General features: G+C 42.0%; 6 protein-coding genes across 10 annotated transcripts; 4 read left to right on the forward strand and 2 right to left on the reverse strand.

The window, feature by feature from the left end:
• Positions 1-2,265: 2,265 nt before the first annotated feature.
• Positions 2,266-3,647, reverse strand: LOC6729320 (transmembrane protein 179). Its single transcript, XM_039295602.2, has 4 exons — positions 3,438-3,647; positions 3,227-3,370; positions 2,917-3,160; positions 2,266-2,729 (listed from the first exon to the last, which is right to left on the reverse strand). The coding sequence occupies exons 1-4, from the start codon at positions 3,545-3,547 to the stop codon at positions 2,526-2,528; spliced, it is 702 nt and encodes a 233-aa protein (XP_039151536.1). The 5' UTR covers positions 3,548-3,647; the 3' UTR covers positions 2,266-2,525.
• Positions 3,648-3,668: 21 nt separating this feature from the next.
• Positions 3,669-5,794, forward strand: LOC27206480 (uncharacterized protein CG5902). Of its 3 annotated transcripts, none has more exons than XM_016177358.3 (3): positions 3,669-3,777; positions 4,094-4,272; positions 4,329-5,794. In XM_016177358.3, exon 3 carries the CDS (start codon positions 4,490-4,492, stop codon positions 5,219-5,221), a length of 732 nt encoding a protein of 243 aa, XP_016035955.1. In that variant the 5' UTR covers positions 3,669-3,777; positions 4,094-4,272; positions 4,329-4,489; the 3' UTR covers positions 5,222-5,794. The 3 variants fall into 3 exon arrangements, with proteins under 3 accessions (XP_016035955.1, XP_016035954.1, XP_016035953.1); XM_016177357.3 differs by having other exon boundaries at positions 4,332-5,794; XM_016177356.3 differs by lacking the exon at positions 3,669-3,777 and adding an exon at positions 3,814-4,008.
• On the reverse strand, positions 5,667-10,028 carry LOC6729322 (protein UBASH3A homolog). Of its 2 annotated transcripts, XM_016174830.3 has the most exons (8): positions 9,760-10,028; positions 9,376-9,616; positions 9,125-9,320; positions 8,840-8,941; positions 8,144-8,313; positions 7,773-8,085; positions 6,817-7,698; positions 5,667-6,756 (listed from the first exon to the last, which is right to left on the reverse strand). In XM_016174830.3, exons 1-8 carry the CDS (start codon positions 9,870-9,872, stop codon positions 6,518-6,520), a joined length of 2,256 nt encoding a protein of 751 aa, XP_016035957.1. In that variant the 5' UTR covers positions 9,873-10,028; the 3' UTR covers positions 5,667-6,517. The 2 variants fall into 2 exon arrangements, with proteins under 2 accessions (XP_016035957.1, XP_016035958.1); XM_016174831.3 differs by lacking the exon at positions 8,840-8,941.
• A 36-nt stretch (positions 10,029-10,064) lies between these two features.
• On the forward strand, positions 10,065-12,541 carry LOC6729323 (ras-related protein Rab-7a). 2 transcript variants are annotated; one of them, XM_016177360.3, is made up of 4 exons: positions 10,065-10,216; positions 11,036-11,271; positions 11,336-11,692; positions 11,754-12,541. In XM_016177360.3, the coding sequence occupies exons 2-4, from the start codon at positions 11,092-11,094 to the stop codon at positions 11,838-11,840; spliced, it is 624 nt and encodes a 207-aa protein (XP_016035959.1). In that variant the 5' UTR covers positions 10,065-10,216; positions 11,036-11,091; the 3' UTR covers positions 11,841-12,541. The 2 variants fall into 2 exon arrangements, with proteins under 2 accessions (XP_016035959.1, XP_039151537.1); XM_039295603.1 differs by having other exon boundaries at positions 10,122-10,137.
• Positions 12,542-12,734: 193 nt separating this feature from the next.
• Positions 12,735-15,562, forward strand: LOC27208656 (UPF0692 protein CG33108). The gene is made up of 4 exons (XM_016184220.2): positions 12,735-13,057; positions 13,115-13,362; positions 14,195-14,291; positions 14,350-15,562. The coding sequence occupies exons 1-4, from the start codon at positions 12,827-12,829 to the stop codon at positions 14,575-14,577; spliced, it is 804 nt and encodes a 267-aa protein (XP_016035960.1). The 5' UTR covers positions 12,735-12,826; the 3' UTR covers positions 14,578-15,562.
• LOC6729324 (U6 snRNA-associated Sm-like protein LSm3) lies at positions 13,460-14,106 on the forward strand. The gene is made up of 3 exons (XM_002104605.4): positions 13,460-13,618; positions 13,672-13,785; positions 13,846-14,106. The coding sequence occupies exons 1-3, from the start codon at positions 13,598-13,600 to the stop codon at positions 14,020-14,022; spliced, it is 312 nt and encodes a 103-aa protein (XP_002104641.2). The 5' UTR covers positions 13,460-13,597; the 3' UTR covers positions 14,023-14,106.
• Positions 15,563-20,046: the final 4,484 nt, after the last annotated feature.

Below are 20,046 nucleotides of genomic sequence, written 5' to 3' on the forward strand. Positions count from 1 at the left end.
GATATTGAAACTTTTGAGTGGGGAAAAAGCTGCAAATTGCATAGTTGGCTAACTACTAATTGGGACGAATAAATTGGAATTCCCAGGCGGGCCTAGCTCGTCCTGTGCGCCATTGAATTAAATGGGAAAAACACCTTTGGATTGTGCAATTGGTATGAATTTTCTCCGCTGCTGTGCGTCCACCAAAAGAAAGAAGAAAGTGAAAAACCACGAGAAATAGGAAAATGCATTTTTCGAGCGTAGGCAATGGCATCGCAAGTATTTCACCTGCATTTGTCTAAAACAAGAAACAAAAAATGAAAGAAAAAACCAAAAACAACCAACTTATTTTGGATATCAAATCCGCCTAGAGGAATGAGAAGAGTACAGAGGAGACACAAAATCCGAAAAACTACAATTTCAACTTTAAAACGCTTATAAAGAAAACAATTTTTGAAAGTTTTATAACTTATTTTACATTACGTTTTATGTGAACGACACACCACACGCCTCATGGTACTACCAACTATGTATTTATGTAGTGCTAGTACCAGGAGCAGTTGAGTATCGCCGGCCAGGGAAGGGTCGAATGCGGATCCCTTGCCCCAGCGGCTATTCGCCTGCGCACTCAACCCATCCCTGGCACACTACACGAAGCGACGGCGTGGCCCAGTTGGGTGCGGGAATAGCCGGATCCGGCATCAAAAACCGGATAAACCATTGAGCGCGGGACGCACTCGGCTGCAGGTCCGCCGCCCAAACAAGGTCACACCGAGAGGCACACGTCCACGAACAGACCAGAGTTCTTCCCGCAATCCATCAGACACGCACTGCCATGGAAAGGTCACGGAAATCGCATGGCAGTGCTCACCAAAATCCAAATCCAAGCCCAATCCGTCCCTGGTCTCGCCCCCTGCGAATCCGCTTGTGGATTTGGGGGGGTGGGGTATGGGGCGGCTGGGTGGGAGTTTGATCTTAACACAAACACGAAACCAAACCAAACACCACCACCCTTTGCGTTCGGCAAATCACCTCCGGCTGCGATTAAGGGGCTCAGTGCCAGGGGTTAATCGGAGCACACTCGACCGATTTCCGTGACATACGTCTCTAGCCAAATCCGGCAGAGATCGGAGGGCGCGCCCGACGCCACCAGTCGTGGGCTATGCAATGGATTGAACGAAACATGCGCCAGAGCCAATTTTTATATTTGACCATTAAGAAAAACCTATGATTTTGCTTTACGATTCGACCCACTATCATCCCAGATTGCGTAGCCCCCGGCGTCCTTGGCGACGCGGCGTCGTCATCCGGACCATCCTCCAGCACGCCTTCCAAAATTGGCGTTCACTGGATCGATTAGCCCCCAGCAAATTGAATCGCAGCCCGCAGGAGATTTGGTTATTATCGCCTCATTTCGTACAAAGAGAAACCGCAACAAGGAAACACTGCACATCGTTTTTTACACCCTTGCGTTATGTTTTTTGAATGTATTTAAAAACAAAAACAAAATGAAAAACCAAAACCAAATAATGAAAAACAAAATATGAAAACACACAAAACACTGAAAAAACCAAAAATAGAATGTAAGTTTAAATAATATGCTATTCAAAGAAATCCAAAACATGATTACCCATAAAACAAAAAAAAAAAACGCAAAAACTAAAAATACTAATTATAGTACATACATTGATGTAGTGTTAATTGTAAGATCCCAGGAAATTGTTTCATGAATGCCAGAAAACAGAAAAACAGAAAACCGATACCAAACTCCAAGCAGTCGTAGATGCAGATACAGTATCGATGAGATTCAGCTGCAAAGCCCGTAAATGTACAAGTAACTATTTTTCTCTATACCAAAAGTAAATCTCCACCATTTTTGCTCCACATTTAAGAAACAAACTCGGTGCAGGCAAAGATTGAATTTAGACGCAAAAATACAGCGATCAGGGGCTAAATGCCGTGCGATCAAGAAATTTTTAATTGAATTGTAACAGACTACGCAAGCAAATACGGAATTTAATATTAAATGTACAATAGCGTCGCTTTAAAGTCTATAAGAACATTTTGTTGCAATGCAAACGTGAAATCCAAACCCAAATCCGTTTGACATTACGACAGATTCGAATGACATCAACAAGAAAACACACACAACACAGAAGATAACTGGAAAATAAATGTAACTGACATAACATGTTGCTTTGATTGTTTCATTTCGAAGGATTGGGATTGATGGGGAAGATCCCCAAAACGTAAGTATTTAAACCATTTATAAATGAATTCTTTCAGTAATATTAATAATGTGGTTTTACTATATTTGTAACATGGAATATTTAATTAAATACATATATATATACAATACATATCACGTATGTTGGCTTAATACATAGGACTAATATCATTAGTTTGCTTCACTACAAAGATAATGTGTGTTGCCGACTGTCTGCCTCAATGACAAGGACGAGGACCAAATGACATACAATGATTATAACGCACATGATGAGAAATACGTAGAGAATTACAAACTGCTGGTTGGTCACAAACGTCAACTATTTGTTCTGTTCCGAGTCAGAGGATGCGTTCGAAACGATCGGCGGGGTTGACCTGCCGTCGTACTGCTGCTGATTCACCAACCGCTGTCGCTCCAAGTACATGGAAACCTTGATGTTGCGCACCTGGTGGTTGTCGATCAGTTTCAGTAGTGCGATGACGCCGATGCCAACGGAAATTGCAAATGAACCCCATGCACCAAACTGTAACAAAATCAATAGAAGTTGTTAAAATAGTTAATTAACTTAATTTCCCAAGCACAACTGAATTTTTTTTTTTTTTTACATAAAAAGATAAGATATTACGTATACGTAATCAAACATTCAGAATTGCTTCAGAAATATATTAAACAGATGAGTTTATGGTATTTTGTTTTTTGGGCCATCTTACCTGAGTGGTTCCCATTTCAATGTAAAATCCGGAGGTGTTAATTTTCTCCGTATCGCCGTGGATAATGTTCTGACCGGCGGAAATGGCACAGGATGGGAATCTCTCGGTCATGCGATCGCACCAGACAATGAAGCCCAGTGTGATGAAAATAGCCGATAAAATGGACATGGCCAGCATCCAGATGCCCAGAACGACATCGATGAACAGAGCTATAAACGAGGCCTCCTCCTTCATGCGGGCGTATCTATTTGGAAAAGAAATTTACTTTTTAGATATCAAAAACTCCAAGTAATACTCACAAGATACATACCTGTATATCTGCACCACCGAAATGATGAGCAGGAAGAACCCGGTAATCAGGGGAAAGTTGCAGAAGCCATTTGAAGCCCACTGGACATCGAACATGCCGTCCTCCTCCCGCCATTTGCCAGTTGTGAAGAGCAGGCAGTGGCCACTGTGGGAAAAATAAAATATAGATATTTAATAATTTACAGGGGACAAAAGGGAAACTGCGCACTTACCAGAATTGGTCGAGGTTTATAAACAATGGCACGACGATGCACAGCGACAGGATAAACAGGATGACATGGCCAGCTATCTGGCTTAGCTGCAGCACGTTGGCCAAAGCCATTTTGCTTTTGATTTGAACAAAAACAAATGAAATTCAACAATATTCAGACAAACACGGCAATGCACTTTTGGTGTTATCGATAAGCAGTGTTGGACAGCACGCAGCAGTTGCCTGCATTGGTATGCCCAATTATCGATATATACACCCAGGGGCCCTCATTCTCGTTAAGCCATCTCTAGTTCGCAACTGAACTCGTAAAAAAGTGTAAAATTTGTTTACATTGAAAAAAGGTAAAATATTGTTCTTGAGGGGTACTTGCGGTGCTCTCTGGCCCCTAGATAGGTCAGCCAAGACAAAGGGCCGTGTGCATGTGTGGCGCGTAGCCCTTTATAAGTGCGAGGGGTGGGGGGAACAGCCAGGGCGAACAAAGAGCAATTAATGCGATAGGAGGAGGGGGACTTTCTCCTCCGATTTTCCCCACTTCCCCGAATTTTCCAATAGAGGCTGTTGTGAAACCTAAGGTGAAGATCGCTCGGGCGAACCAAAATGGAAATCCATTTAAGAGCACCCTCCTCTATTGTCAATCTCCCACACGATCTTTTGCAGACGCAGCAGCGGATCAGCGGACGCAATTCAATGAGGTGCTTATGAGCTAACTAGCAGCAGGACGGCAGCCAAGGAACACGGGGACGAGGTCTGGATCAGCGAGCAGTGAGCCAGGAATCACAGGCTAGAGGTCAGCGCAAACTGGAGAGCAGCAGGTGACCTAGTTTACGCAGTAGCAGGTAAGCCAAGGCCTTGGAATTCGAGCCCAGCACTAAACACCACCACCGATTTTCAGAAGACGATTAGAGGACTGGCGGCAGCGTTTCTGTGGCAACTCCTACTGGGGCTGTTCTGTTGTGTTAATTGAACTTAGAGCATCAACGTGCACTGCCATTAGTTGTAACCTTAATATACCTACCTAACGTAATTAGTGTACCAGTTCTGATACGGAACAGCATGTCCAACTCCCACTACAACAACTACCAGCAGCAGCAGCCGCACTCCAGCAACGGAGATCCGGAGTACCAGCACCAGCAGATGGTGCACCAGCCGCAACGGTTCTCCAACGGCCATGGCATGAAGAGCGTCGCTGTGCCAGACATGTGCCTGTTCTGCTTCGAGGTGCTTGACTGTGAGCTGAACAACGTCGATGGTCCATCGGTGCCGGTGTTTAGCAACGACGCCTACCCACTCTTTGTCACCTGGAAGATTGGGCGCGACAAGAGGCTGCGTGGCTGCATTGGTACTTTTAGTGCAATGGAACTGCACCATGGTCTTCGGGAGTACGCCTTGACCAGCGCCTTTAAGGACTCTAGATTTGCACCTATCTCTAGGGATGAGTTGCCACGGCTAACTGTCTCGGTCTCGATCCTGCAGAACTTCGAGGAGGCTCAGGGCCACCTGGACTGGCAGCTAGGCGTCCATGGCATCCGCATCGAGTTCCTCACAGAACGCGGCTGCAAACGCACAGCCACCTATTTGCCGCAGGTGGCCACCGAACAGGGCTGGGACCAGCTGCAGACCATTGACTCACTCCTACGGAAGGGCGGCTATCGGGCTGCCATAACTCCGGAGACGAGGAAGTCCATCAAGCTAACGCGCTACCGTTCGCAGGAGATCCAGATGCACTACAAGGAGTACCGCGAGTACCAGGAGCGTCGCGCCCAGTTCGGCAAAGTGCAGTGCTAACAATTGGACAGGACGGCGGCGAGGCGATGATCCTGGCTGAGGGCAGGCCTGATGGCCGTCGTCCTCCTGCTGCTGCTAGCTTTTGAGTTCGGCCCAGCTTGGCGGCCGCTCGCTTAATCAGAGTTATGAGTTATTATATCTCCAGCATTAATTTTAAGCCCTCCAAATTCTCCAAAAACGCGCGTGAGATGAGCGTCTTTTACTAAATATACCATTTAATGCTTCAAATACTTAAGCGGCGATCCGTAATCTATTTTGAATGAGAAACAGAAAATATTGTAAACGCTATGTTGAAACCCATTGTATTCGGATATACCGATCGATGTTGTAGCCGCAGCCTTGCTGGTTTCTCTTTAAATCAAACACACACAAACTAAAACAAAACAAGCATATATATGGGGATATATATTACCGAATCAATACAATACAAAATGCAGATATATAATTCACGTAAAATGTTCAGAAATTATATTATAGATTTAACAACTAAACCAATTACATTACTAATTCTAATTCTATGCGCATTAAATAAAGGTCGACCCCTTCTGAGTCGCACAAGACAATGCAAAATTATCGTCCGTCTTTCCTCTTGGGGATCGTGGAAGCGAAATGGAGCTTACACCTCAATGTTTTGGCATTACACGTGTTCAATGTATACTGTTTATTGTTCCATTATGTTGTGCGTTGTTACATGGTTTTGTACTACTAAATCTAGTCGATAATATCGATATATGTTTGGGCTTTACGTACGGAGTAGTCTCAACAAGTTGCTAAGAAAAGTCTGCCTCTTGGATAAATGGCTACAAAAAACTGCGTTACGCAGCAAGGCTAATCAAACGATCTAACAACTAAGCTAGTAACAGGGCAAGTTAGTCTATGGCTAAAGCGGCGAGCTAGCGCTCAATTAGTATAATTACTGGCATACGGTATAAATGTATATATTCAATATATAGTCAATAGATCGCATTGATTGCAATAAAGTATGAGTCCGTCGCGCTGGCTTCTCAATAAGCAGTGCAATTATAATAGATAGATTGTTTATACACCGCAGCAAAAACGCATTCCATCGGTTTGCATCATAAGTGTACATCTAAATTACTTTCAATTTGTATGGCAGTACAATCAACTTAATGCGACGCCAATTTCTAAACAGTAAATCAATACGGATTTCAAATAGCTAAGCGAACAAAAATTTTACGTATAGTTCCTTCAGCGTGTGATTCACCTCCAGGTTCGTCCCAATCGAGTCGAGTCTCAGTCTCAATGCTTGCACAGAAACTGCTCTAAGCACTGGCACTAGGTGGCCGACAAGGCGTTCCACTCGAACCGCGGATTCTTTGAGTGCGTCACCGGAAGACATTCGGGTTCAACCAGCTTCCAGACGCCGTCCACCTGTTCCACTGTTGCCAGGCTGCAGTAGGGGATCTTGTGGATAACTTGGCGCAATTCGTTCGTGCTGCGTGGAACTCCACCGGTCAGTTGACGGGAACAAGTGTCCAGTGTGGTGGCATGGGCAACAACCAAAATATTTCCAGCTGGAATTAAAGAAATTAGGCATTAGAGTATTTTTCAAAACCACATTTGGATAAATTTACTTGTCTGCTCCAACAGCTGCAGGATAACGTCATGGTTACGTTCATAAAACTGCTCGGTGGACTCCTTTAGGCGAGCAGTTAGCTCAGACGATGGCTGTACCGGCTCATAATCCAAATCAACGTCGTACTTGGCCTCAGTCAGCTCGTTCTTAGTGAGCCAGTCGGGTACACCGCTAGGATACCAGGCCATCCACTCAAACAGGCCGGGCTCCAGCTTGATTTTTTGCTTGCCCGTAAGTTTCAGCCCCTCGAGCGCACTGGTGCAAGTCTGGATGCAGCGATACGAAGGCGAACAGTAAACATGGTCGATCTGCACTTGAGCCTCCAGCAAAGCTTGACCAATTAGATTGGCCTGATAGACACCCACATTTGTCAGCGGAGAATCATTCTGCCAGCCCTCCGGACTGTTCTTTCGACGAGGCAGCGTCTTCGGCATATTTAAGTCCTTCCTCATGTAATTTCCAAACTCATCGAAGCAGTATGGAATCCACGTTCCAAAAGTAAAGTCGACACGCTCGCCATGGCGCATAATGTAGATCTTTCTGTTCTTGGCATGCGAGGCGTCAAGAGATCCGGGATGCAAGGAGTGGTCCGAGTGTACGCTAAGTGTGTCATCTGGACGCGGAGGCTGGGCTGCCGGTGGTTCCACCAAGATCTCGTCCACCGGTTGCTTGGACGCGGAGGTGGAGGAAGAAGACATATTGGTCGTAATCTCGATCGTAGGCGTGTTAGGGTTATGCTGATGGGTCAAGTTGTGGCTGTTTAGCAATTGCACTGAGGGCAGTTCCAGGCAGGGCTTTAGAGTCTGTCTCAAATATTTCTCCACGCTCTGTTCGGATTCCTCAAACGAAGAGCCTTCAATTATATCAGGATGTGCTGTGTCTGTTGAGAGAGGCAATGTAAAATGACACATAAGCAACTCAATCCAGAATCACTGTATTCAAAATACGACTCACTCTGACGATCCTCGGGCTCTGTTGATATACTGCGTCCGTCCACAATGTCCAAGTCCTCGGCGGAAGTTAATGATGAAGCTACGCTCTTGGAGAGCTGGACCACACGATGCAGGGTCCAGGCGTCCGATTCCGCCGTGCGTTCGGTGTAATTGACGGGCAAATGACCGGTGCTTCCGGTCAACCAGGATATGCCTTCGGCCCAACCGTCACTGGAACTGTCCACCACCTCGGTGTTCAAGTAGATGTAGTCGCCGATCCGGAGCTCCAATTCATCCGTCTCATGCGGGTTGTGTGGATAAACTACCTTTTGAACCTGGAAAATACAAAATGGAATTATAACTCATCCTCGATCGATTATGAGGAGCTCTAACTTGTTTGGTGGCGAGCCGAGGATCGCGGGAATATAGACGAAGTTCCCAATTGGAAGCGCAGCCGGCGTCTAAGGTCTCCACGAGTGCTTTCAGTGCATTAAACTGTGCCTGCGGGAACTGGTAGGCAAGCGTCAGGTGCAGGCTCTTAACGTGTGGCTCGAGTGAGATGGCTACGGGTAGTTAGAAGCTATTAGTGGCCTTTCGCTAGGCGGAACAAACGATTACTGAATGGAAATGAAGGCGGTGCTGCTTATATGCTTTCGTATCTAACACGGTGAATCGATGTTTTTCGATAAGGAATTATAGTCACTTAAAGTTATCTTTGGGCAAAACCAAACGTCACGGGCTTATCAACCACAATTGTGGTCTTCTTATAATCAAAGATTTTTGTAGAATGACACTAATCTTAACCGTGCTCGGTTTTAATAATAAACTAAAATATTTTTCAAACAAATAAAACGGGGTATAAACAAATTAAATATGTAGCAACCAAAAACATCGATCACCTTGCTATCTACAGTTCTTACTGATAATTAACTACAATTAGCAGTGTCATGTTGAATTTCGACAAAAGGGTGAGTAGATTAGTAAGTTATCTACCAGTGCAAGTAAAGCATGCATAGTGATAAGAAAGTGTACTTTTGGGTGAATCAAAAACGATTTTATGCAAACTAATGGCTCTAGCTAATGGCTTACATCGACTGCTGCGCGGAATGCAGCGGGTGCCGGAGGAGACAGCACCGCACCAGGGAAAGCAGGCCACAATGGCGTCCAACTGCTCATACGTATCGCTAATGACTGTGCAGCATATCCCAGATTATCCAGATATCCGGGTATTAGTGTGCAGGAAGAGAGGAGAACAACATAACCGTGTAAGCCACTCCGAAAAATGGAAAACCATCAACCGAATCGAACAGAACGTGAGAAAGGTAAACCAAAACAACCCAAAGAGAGTGCAACCAACAGAAGGATAATTCGTACTTGAGTTGGACACCTCCTTCACGTACTGCAGGGCCAGTCGTTTCAGATAGTTGGCATCCTCCTCGGCCACGAAAAAACCCATGAAGTTCTGGCTCATGTAGGGCTCCAGTTTGAGGGGGCGATCCAACAAGGCGCCCGTCATGTCCACCACCTGTTTGAGCGCCTTGGACAGCTGCAGCGAGCACTCGTCGGGGGCCTGTAATTTGAATTAAGTGAATAAATAAAGTCTATATAATCCAATTTAAGCTCACTTTAAAAAACGAGACCAGGGTTATGTGAGGCACGTAGTTGTGTGCTCCATTCCAACCGCACATTTGGCGCGACTTGGCCCAGAACTCCTCCAGCTGCTGTAGAAACGGACCCGTGGGACAAGCATATATAATATATTCCCTGGGGGCGCACTCGTCCAGGGTGCCATCGTTGACATGTGCCAGCAACCAATCCGAGGCAATCTGGACACCCCGATTACCAGTTGAAGCCAAAGCTTTCTCCCTGTGTAGGTAAGCAAAAAAATCAATACTCTGATTCTCTGAAACAAAGCCACATAGTGGGTCATTCGCACGCGTAGCCACTATATCTTGGGTGAAACCTAGAGCAGCTGGTGACTGCCAATACGTTATGCATAGAAAACTCACGCTCTATGCCTGGGAAATCCCATTTGGAGCAATGTTTGGAGCGGCGTCAGGTGCTGCTTAGAGATGCAGATCCTCGTAGGGGTCTGACTCTTGCGCGGCGGAAGCGTGGCCATGTCGATTATAGCCTCCTTTGTAAGCCCAGGTGACCAGCGTTCAGCAGCTTTCGGTTTTTCCTGGCTGTTCAATATTTTTCAGTGATAATTTCAACAAAAATAGGATACAATTCGTTAATTGGGCACAAAAAAGTGTTGGTTAACGACACCCTAATGATAGTCAACTTCTACCGATAGCTGTAGAACGACTGCACTATCGATAACCAGTACTGACCAGTAGAGATGAGAGCGATTCTCCTAGCGAGACAACAACAAAATTCACTGCGTAATTAATTGAATATATTTTAGTAAAACCGAAGCGCCCCATAAAGAAACAGCTCGTGGAGTGTTCACTAGTGTTCAAAGTGAGTGCCACTACAAAAGGAATTAAGCAAAGCAAAGTTGAAAAAAGAGTGTTACGCAGCAGGCGAAAAGTGCATGGAAAATGCCAGTGGAGCCCCACATCAAACATACACACGCACACATGAAAAACGTACACAACAAAGACCCACGCACACCGACGCAATTAGTGGCGTAGTTGTAATGGTGGAGCACAAAAACAAGTTGTTCATGGTCTAAAAAAAGGGGGCGGGGGAGTTTATCTCCCCTTGGAGAGTCGACTTTCGCACTATTTTCGATTGCACCATAGTGACTCCCCCTGCCATCGAGGACTTTAAGGAAATGGGCGTTTTCCCAGGCACTTTTCCTGGTATTTCAGACCCGCTTCTTTAGCTCGACCTCGTCTTTGTCTGTACTCAGCGCACTTTCTCCGCTGCGCCAGCAGTGATCACGCTTTATCGCCTCGATGCGGGCACCTCCCTCCCCTACTGACCGCCTGTTCACACAGTCCAGCGATCACACACTGCGGATTGCTCAGAGTGACTCACCCGATTTGTTTATCACCCAGCACGGCGTAGCACCACTGTTTGTCATTACAAACATTTTACAGCTGCGCCTGGCTTGCACTTCGAGCATTTAAGAAGTCATGTCCTGGTAGAGATTATAGCATTCATTGGCATTTACACATAGATAATCCATGAAAGGTGTAGACTCTAGAGGTTTGCGCAGTTCACTTTCATTTATCTTAGGAAAGAACACATCACACCCCTACACTCCTTAATCGAATTAGAGGAAACCGCAATGGTATTTTTAACACACAATCAATAATATTCTGTGGTTTTCAGCGCCAAATACCAAAAGAAATAACCCCGAGTAAGCCAACGCCACAAACTGCATCGAAATGTCCGGACGTAAGAAATCCCTGCTGAAAGTCATCATTCTGGGCGACAGCAGTGTGGGCAAGACCTCGCTGATGAATCAGTATGTAAACAAACGCTTCTCCAACCAATACAAAGCCACGATCGGAGCTGATTTCTGCACGAAAGAGGTGGTGGTCAACGACCGAGTGGTCACAATGCAGGTAAGCACTATGAACTTTCAACATTCCTATTTCAGTGACTTTACTCGCATAATTTCCATGACAGATCTGGGACACTGCTGGTCAGGAACGCTTCCAGTCGCTTGGAGTGGCATTTTACCGCGGAGCCGACTGCTGTGTGCTTGTCTACGATGTGACGGCGCCCAACTCGTTCAAGAATCTCGACTCCTGGCGCGACGAATTCCTCATACAGGCCAGTCCACGGGATCCCGAGCACTTCCCCTTTGTGGTGTTGGGCAACAAGGTGGATTTGGACAACCGCCAGGTGTCCACGCGTCGAGCGCAGCAGTGGTGCCAATCTAAGAACGATATACCCTACTACGAAACGTCCGCCAAGGAGGGCATTAACGTGGAGATGGCGTTTCAAGTTATAGCCAAGAATGCGCTAGAGTTGGAGGCGGAGGTAAGAAATCCTATTTAAATGTTATCTTCCATACTAAAACGAACTTTGTACTTTCGCACAGGCTGAAGTTATCAACGATTTCCCCGATCAGATTACCTTGGGCTCGCAAAACAATCGTCCTGGCAATCCTGACAACTGTCAGTGCTAATGTAACAACAACGCAAAATGGATAATTACACAATCTATATTATTAAATAATATTTCCAACATAATAATGAAAATGAGAAGCAAGCAACACAAAGGACGATAGAGGAAGGTGTTCTATGATTAAGTAAAACAATTTCAGCAAAACAGCATAGTAATTAATTAACTGATAGGATGCAAAGTTCAGATTCAGATCAACATCAGCTGAGTCTTACGGGCCTCTGGCAAAGGCTTAACCAGTATACCCAACTTCCTACGACCTAAGTAACCGTTCAATGAATAAGTATGCTCTGTGTACTCGTATTTAATAATTCATGTTTCTGACCGACCGCCCGCCTATCTCCCTAGTACTATTTTTGCCATTGTATTAGTCAAATTTTGCACGCAACCGCTGCTGGCTTTTGCAACAGAACAGCAACATTGAGAATACAACATCAGAGTATCTTCTAAACAAACAAAAAATCTTGTGATTGTAAATTTAATAAAAGAATAACTTTTTAAATGTAATTTACGACATAATTTCCTGCACCATCGAATTGGCTACTCTATTGTAATTGGCTGAGCTCCACAAAACTCCTTTATGCATAACATTCGAGAGTGAATTTTGTTTAGTAATAACGTTACTCGATATATCCTATAACTATGAATAGTATTCCATGTAAAATTGCTCCTTGTTTTTGGTAATACATATATGTAAATTGCGTATATTTTGAATTTATTTTATTCAAATGATTCATTTTATGAATTCTCATGCTCTTTGGTTTAATTTAAAGAATAAACTTGAACAATTTACAATAAAAGTCAAATAAGCTTATTTTGATATTTTTATGTGGGCTTAATTCACTTGTGCCCACTGTAAAACAGTTGCAACCAGGTGAGCACAGAATATCGCTTATCGATAACTCAGCACTGTTAATATTTGTCTGCGAAAACAGCTGTGGCCATTGTCTGTTAACTTGCTTAGTCTATTTATTTATTTAATCAAATACCATGTCGAAGATTTCAACTGTGGCACCACCTCCTCCCCCACCACCCATGATAGTCACTCCTAGCACACCTGCTACAACAAAGGAACGTCCAGTTGCAGACAGTATAACCACCGATGAGTGCAGTTGGGCATGTGAGTATCCTGAGGTGCAGAAAGGATGCTATTTAAGTCGCGTCTGCCAATATACACCACCGAAACACTGTCAATACTACTCCGTAAACAGCATAGTGCAGGTGAGTTAGAAAACAAAAAAGATTTCTCAGTTTGTTATTCGATTATGTGTATGGAAGGTGGGACCTACTTGTGGATTAGTGGCCCTAAGCATGTTGCTCGGTGGCAGTCCCACGGCAGACGATCTCCTCAAGGATGCAATTGACCAGGAGTATACCCTTAATGGTGAACTATTTAGTGCTCAGTATTTGTTTAAACTGACCCGGAAGCATATGCCAGGACCTGCTGCGTGCCAGTTGCATGTAGGTCCTCTGGACTGCAAAAAAGTCAAAGAACTTTTAAAGGCCGGAGGCTGCCTACTAGTGCCGTATCCTTTTCCAAAAATATTATTTAAACCCGGTTTGAGTTTGGTATTCCCCTGCATTTAAAGCTGTTGGCGCCCAACAGCACTTGTAAACGGTTAACAGCACACTGTTGTCTGGCAGTGTTGTAAAACTCGCGGTTGTTCAGTGGTACAACTTATAAACAGCGTTTTGTGATTCGCAAAATAATATACAATTTTCAGTCAATAAGTAAACGAAAAGTGCAAATATTTTAATTAAATGGCCGACGAAACAGAGCAGGTATGTGTAAGCATTAAAGCGAAAAGGATTTTCTCTATATTCCGTACTTGCAGCTCAGTCAGGTGATTTTGCCGGTGAAGGAGCCTCTGGATCTCATCCGATTGAGTTTGGATGAGAAGGTGTACGTAAAGATGCGCAACGAGCGGGAACTGCGAGGACGTCTTCACGTGAGTTGATGCCTCTTTTTGCTGTTGCCCAGCATTAGTTCAATATACACCTTTATCCAGGCCTTTGATCAGCATTTGAACATGGTGCTGGGCGATGCGGAGGAGACGGTGACCACAGTGGAGATTGACGAGGAGACCTACGAGGAAGTGTATAAGACCGCCAAGCGCACTATTCCCATGCTATTCGTTAGAGGCGATGGTGTCATCCTGGTTTCGCCACCCATGCGGGTGGGTTAGCGGGTCTTGTTTCGCTTTAAATCAATTACCTGCATTTATACAAGCTGTATTTAAATAGGTTTATAAATGTCTTTTAAAAGAAAAGAATGTCTTGTTTTCTTTTGCTTACCACCTACACTTAATCTTAAACTTTTTTCTATGAGTTGTCCTTAATCAATTATAACGTCAAAAGCTACGATGCCGATGTAAACCATGCGCCATGCGTTAAAAATGGACACCGAGCCCATTGGGCTTTGATTGTGGGTTACCTGGTGGACACGCAGGACCGGGTGAGTGGAAAAATCTAGTCGTCTTATGGGCCATATTAATGTATAAGCCTTACCGCAGTTTTATGTCCTGGCTCGTCATGGTAAATCTCGTAACCTAGCCGTTTGGCCAATGGACACGCTTAGCCACAGCAACGAAAATTTAAAAGAGTTTGCCCAACCCAAGGGCTACCCAGATAATGAGTTTCTGTTGCCACCGGGTGGAATAAGTGGATCTCTGGGCCTCAACGAGCGCTGCATTCTTGTCAACGGCCTGCCAAAGCAGGTGATTCATGTTCGCTGGTCCTAGATATATGTGCATCGAAATATATTCAATAAAAAAACCTTTATAATTTCGTAGTTAACTTTAATATATTTAATAGTACAGTTATAAATTACACGCCTTACAATATTTCATTTCGCAACGCAATCAACGCACCTCGAACTCCATTTCATCATTCAGTTCAAACGGGGAGAGAAACACGCAGAGTTTTCGTATTTAATCGGTTCGCAACTACTACGGGGACACGAATGCGATTTTAGGGGGAATAGAATATAATATACAATAATGATATATCGAACTTTCTTTTGCTTTAGAGCCAGCTGTGTATAAATTTATGTATACATGTATAAATTTACGCTTTTCCAACATCCGCTAATAAGACTGGGCTGCCTCGAAATTTCAAAAATCACAACAATAAGAGTAGTACACATGGTTTTGTATATATGGTAGATAAGATAGGTAACTATATATAGTATGTTTTGTATATAATTTCACACACAGATATTTTTCTGATTTAGGTAGTACATAGACGACGGGCTTGGGTATAATGTCAAATTTTTGTCAAGTAGGTTTAGTATGCTGCTGTACTTTTAGGTTCATTTGATAGTTGGCCAAACGGGAGCGGCGATTTTGAGATCATGGGGCCTAATGCTCCCGATTGCTTGGGAACTGTCGGTTAGAGAATATATATATATTTTATTATATATGCTAGTACATGCCAACAGGCAAGAGCAACGTGTCCATAGAAATTTTTGAAACGGTAACTACAAAGTTTGGTTTTAGTTCTAGAACTTCTTGTACAGGATATTTTGATACGCGTTGTTCATCTCTGACGAGTTTATAATTACGTTAAGCATATCATTAAACTAGTAGTGTCTGTTTGTCTGTATGTGTCTGGTTGCGGGTCGAAAGTATCTCTGATAAATTCACAAGTTGCGTGCGGAAATGAACTGAACTTAAATGAACGTTACAGGCTAACGGTTTATTAACTAAAAATTTACAAATACTAGTTGTTCACACATGAACACGAATATATTTAAAGACTTACAATTTTGGGCTCCGTTCATATCTTATGTAAATGAATCGAGAGCGATAAATTATATTTAGGATTTTGTTATCTAAGGCGACATGGGTGCATTGCTCAAAAACATGTGCACACCACATGAGTCAGTCACTTGAGATCGTTCCCCGCCTCCTAAAATAGTCCCTTAGTGGGAGACCACAGATAAGGTCCTCGCCGCTCAAGATAGGCAGATGTGCCCGAGCGTGGGACCTCGATAAGGCGGGGACTATTTACTTAGGCCTCTGCGTAGGCCATTTACTTTAAGATGCGATTCTCATGTCACCTATTTAAACCGAAGATATTTCCAAATAAAATCAGTTTCTTACAAAAACTCAACGAGTAAAGTCTTCTTATTTGGGATTTTACATTTGGTCAATCGAGCCTTTAATCGACTCTGCAGTTTCCCCCTACCAAAGGTAAGGAACTCAGAGAAAGGCCAGCTCCTTTAAGCATCTTACAGCTAAAGGTAGCAAAAATAAGTGACTCTTGTTTCCCCCTACCAAAGGTAAGGAACAGAGTATAAATATAAAAAGCAAAAAGATACAAAAGAATCTTTTATGTTTTAAAACAAGCACCTTATAGTCTATAGCTAAAGGTTGCTTTGTGTACCATTATAAATTGTGGTAAGGCGTGCTTGAGGCCATACATCAGCAATTGTGAAATTAAAAAGTGCATAACAAAAGTGCCTTATAAATGCTCTAATAGCATTAAATCAGCTCATAAATAGAGTGCAGTGTATATGCCATAAGAGCATAAATTAAATAAAAAGTGCCTGAAAACAGTGCCTTATAAATGCTCTAATAGCATTAAATCAGCTCATAAATAGAGTGCAGTGTATATGCCAAAAGAGCATAAATGCCGAAATAAATGGCTAAAAAACAAAAAATCTGACTGGACTACAAAAATAATAAAACGTGCCAAATAAAAAAAAAAAAAATCATCTTTAAACATCAAAGGAGCCTCTACCAACAGCAGAAGCAGCAACAACAGCAGCAGCAGAAGCAGCAACAGCAGTAGCAACAGCAGCAACAACAGCAGCAACAGCAGCAGCAACAACAACGACATCAGCTAAGTCAAAACAAGAATTTTCTGTCTATCCAAACACACATATATATATAAATACATATAAAATACATATACACGTACTATATATATTAAGAAATTACAAAAAATTTTTCAAAATGATGTCAGAAAAGACTATTCAATTCCTTAAGAAGCAGTCCGAAATTATTTTGGAAATTAGAAAGTTGGAAGTAAAACCAACATTAACAGATGAAGAAATTCTAAAATTAAATGAGCTTCAAAAATGTTTCATTGCTAATCATAGCAATTTGTTAAAGATCGGCGTTGTCGATCATGAATATTTTAACACGAAGCAGTATGATTTAATAATGATGGTGTTAGAAAAAATTAAAAATAAAAATGAAAAAATTAAGGGCGAGTCGGTAGAAAACACTTTCCCTAAATCAAACACTGTCCCTAAATCAAACCCTCCCCCTACATTAAACCTTGAAATGTGTGGTCACCCTGAAAAAGAGGGTATAGCACAAAACAACGCTTTAAAAGTAGAGCAGGCATTTCGAAATAATGTTGGCCAATTTCGAGTATATCTAGAAGATACGTCTAAACTAATAGACAGTAGTCCAGATTTCCTTAAAATAAGGAAAAATAAAATTGAATTTTTATGGCATAAAATAGATAACCTGATTGAACAGGTGAATAGTCATTTTGAGAGCTCGCTATTCGAAGAAGAAATTAGCGAACTTGAATTTGACAAACAAAATATTCTTACAGCCATTAATAGTCGACTCAGTGGCACAATAAATAAAGCTGAAATGTCGACGGTTGTTAAGGCGGAGGAGTTACCAACCCTGCCTAAAATACAGATTCCCACTTTCTTTGGTGATTCCAAAGAATGGGATCTTTTTAATGAACTCTTTACAGAGCTCATACATGTGAGAGAGGATCTCAGTCCTTCTCTCAAATTTAATTATCTAAAGTCAGCATTAAAAGGAGAAGCCAGAAATGTGGTTACTCATTTACTGCTCGGCTCTGGAGAAAATTATGAAGCCACTTGGGAGTTTTTGACCAAGCGATATGAGAATAAAAGAAACATATTCTCAGATCATATGAATAGGCTTATGGATATGCCAAATTTAAATTTAGAATCCAATAAGCAAATAAAGACATTTATTGACACGATTAACGAGTCAATTTATATTATAAAATTAAAGGCACAATTACCAGAAGATGTGGATGCAATTTTCGCTCACATAATTCTTCGGAAATTCAATAAAGAATCACTCAATTTATATGAAAGCCATGTTAAAAAGACAAAAGAAATACAGGCACTTTCTGATGTCATGGACTTTTTAGAGCAAAGGCTCAATTCTATATCATCATTCTCACAGGAAGTAAAACCTGTAAAGAAAATGATTAATAATAACAAGAATAAAAATTATAGTGACAATTGTGCATATTGCAAACTACCAGGGCATTATTTAATTCAATGCCATAAATTTAAAATAATGAATCCAGCAGAACGGTCTGACTGGGTAAGAAAAAATGGGATTTGCCTAAGATGTCTGAGGCATCCGTTTGGTAAAAAATGTATAAGCGAGCAGCTTTGTTCGACTTGTCGTAAACCTCACCACACGTTACTTCACTTTGCAGGTCATAATCCAGAAAAAGTGAATACGTGTAGAACAACAGGTCAAGCCTTGTTGGCCACGGCCTTGATTCAAGTAAAGTCGAGGTATGGAGGCTTTGAACAATTAAGAGCATTGATTGATAGTGGCTCTCAAAGCACAATTATTTCAGAAGAGTCTGCACAGATTCTAAAATTGAAAAAATTTCGGTCTCATACTGAAATAAGTGGAGTATCTTCCACAGGAACGTGCATCTCCAAGCACAAAGCGGTTATTTCGATAAGAAATTCTCCGAAAAATTTAGAAATTGAAGCAATTATTCTCCCAAAACTTATGAAGGCACTTCCAGTCAACACGATTAATGTTGATCAGAAAAAATGGAAGAACTTTAAATTAGCCGACCCCGATTTTAATAAACCGGGTCGCATTGATCTAATCATTGGAGCAGACGTATATACTCACATTCTGCAAAATGGAGTTATAAAAATAGACGGTCTCCTTGGGCAAAAAACTGATTTCGGGTGGATAGTTTCTGGATGTAAAAAATCCAAAGGAAAAGAAACCATTGTAGCCACAACAATAGAAATAAAAGAGTTAGATCGCTACTGGGAAGTGGAAGAAGAAGAAAGAGATGATATCGAGTCTGAAATCTGTGAAAATAAATTTATCAAAACGACAAAAAAAGATTCAGATGGGCGATACATTGTGTCAATTCCATTCAAGGAGGATGTCACCTTAGGAGATTCAAAGAAACAAGCGATAGCTCGTTACATGAATCTGGAGAAAAAACTAAAAAGAAATGAAAAACTTAAGGTTGACTACACTAAATTCATGAATGAATACATGGATTTAGGACACATGATTGAAGTGAGTGATGAAGGCAAATATTTTTTACCGCACCAGGCAGTGATTAGAGATTCAAGCCTTACGACCAAATTGAGAGTAGTTTTTGATGCTTCAGCAAAAACTACGAATAACAAAAGTTTGAACGACATAATGTGGGTTGGGCCACGAGTTCAAAAAGATATTTTTGACATTATTATTAAATGGAGAAAATGGGAATTTGTTGTTTCGGCAGACATTGAAAAGATGTACCGACAAATTAAAATAGATAATAATGATCAAAAATATCAATATATTTTATGGAGAAATTCTCCAAAAGAAAAAATTAAAACATATAAATTAACCACAGTCACTTACGGAACTGCATCTGCACCATATTTGGCTACCAGGGTTCTGGTAGATATTGCAGATAAATGTAAAAACCAAGTTATTAGTGCAATAATTAGGAATGATTTCTATATGGATGACCTAATGACTGGAGCTGATTCGGTAGAAGAAGCTAATAAATTAATAACATTAATTCTCCATGAATTGCAGAAAGTTGGATTCAACTTAAGGAAATGGATTTCCAACAATTCCAAAATATTAACCACTGTGGAGGACACAGGGGACAATAAGGTTCTCAATATTATCGAAAATGAATGTGTTAAAACTTTAGGACTAAAATGGGAACCTCAAAATGATTTATTTAAGTTCAGCGTAAATTGTAATGATGAATCAAAAAATATAAATAAGCGCGTTGTGTTATCAACGCTAGCAAAAATATTTGATCCGTTAGGATGGTTGGCACCAGTCACGGTTTCAGGAAAACTTTTTATTCAAAAACTTTGGATAAATAAAAGTGAATGGGATCAGGAATTATCCATAGAAGATAAAAATTATTGGGAAAAATATAAAGAAAATTTATTATTGTTAGAGAATATTCGAATCCCAAGGTGGATT

Source organism: Drosophila simulans, chromosome 3R (genome assembly GCF_016746395.2).
Source record: "Drosophila simulans strain w501 chromosome 3R, Prin_Dsim_3.1, whole genome shotgun sequence".
Lineage (NCBI taxonomy): Eukaryota > Metazoa > Arthropoda > Insecta > Diptera > Drosophilidae > Drosophila > Drosophila simulans.

Excerpts from the sequence above, each read along its gene's own strand:
- LOC6729320 (XM_039295602.2), bottom strand. The coding sequence starts at position 3,547 with ATGGCTTTGGCCAACGTGCTGCAGCTAAGCCAGATAGCTGGCCATGTC. Across the intron at positions 3,161-3,226 it reads TCGGTGGTGCAGATATACAG|ATACGCCCGCATGAAGGAGG; the intron begins GTATGTATCTTG and ends TTTTCCAAATAG. Across the intron at positions 2,730-2,916 it reads TTGAAATGGGAACCACTCAG|TTTGGTGCATGGGGTTCATT; the intron begins GTAAGATGGCCC and ends ATTTTGTTACAG.
- LOC27206480 (XM_016177358.3), top strand. The coding sequence starts at position 4,490 with ATGTCCAACTCCCACTACAACAACTACCAGCAGCAGCAGCCGCACTCC.
- LOC6729322 (XM_016174830.3), bottom strand. The coding sequence starts at position 9,872 with ATGGCCACGCTTCCGCCGCGCAAGAGTCAGACCCCTACGAGGATCTGC. Across the intron at positions 8,942-9,124 it reads GAAGGAGGTGTCCAACTCAA|TCATTAGCGATACGTATGAG; the intron begins GTACGAATTATC and ends TATGCTGCACAG. Across the intron at positions 6,757-6,816 it reads GCAGCTGTTGGAGCAGACAA|CTGGAAATATTTTGGTTGTT; the intron begins GTAAATTTATCC and ends CTTTAATTCCAG.
- LOC6729323 (XM_016177360.3), top strand. The coding sequence starts at position 11,092 with ATGTCCGGACGTAAGAAATCCCTGCTGAAAGTCATCATTCTGGGCGAC. Across the intron at positions 11,272-11,335 it reads ACCGAGTGGTCACAATGCAG|ATCTGGGACACTGCTGGTCA; the intron begins GTAAGCACTATG and ends TTTCCATGACAG. Across the intron at positions 11,693-11,753 it reads CGCTAGAGTTGGAGGCGGAG|GCTGAAGTTATCAACGATTT; the intron begins GTAAGAAATCCT and ends ACTTTCGCACAG.
- LOC27208656 (XM_016184220.2), top strand. The coding sequence starts at position 12,827 with ATGTCGAAGATTTCAACTGTGGCACCACCTCCTCCCCCACCACCCATG. Across the intron at positions 13,058-13,114 it reads CCGTAAACAGCATAGTGCAG|GTGGGACCTACTTGTGGATT; the intron begins GTGAGTTAGAAA and ends TGTGTATGGAAG. Across the intron at positions 14,292-14,349 it reads TGGTGGACACGCAGGACCGG|TTTTATGTCCTGGCTCGTCA; the intron begins GTGAGTGGAAAA and ends GCCTTACCGCAG.
- LOC6729324 (XM_002104605.4), top strand. The coding sequence starts at position 13,598 with ATGGCCGACGAAACAGAGCAG. Across the intron at positions 13,619-13,671 it reads TGGCCGACGAAACAGAGCAG|CTCAGTCAGGTGATTTTGCC; the intron begins GTATGTGTAAGC and ends CCGTACTTGCAG. Across the intron at positions 13,786-13,845 it reads AACTGCGAGGACGTCTTCAC|GCCTTTGATCAGCATTTGAA; the intron begins GTGAGTTGATGC and ends ACCTTTATCCAG.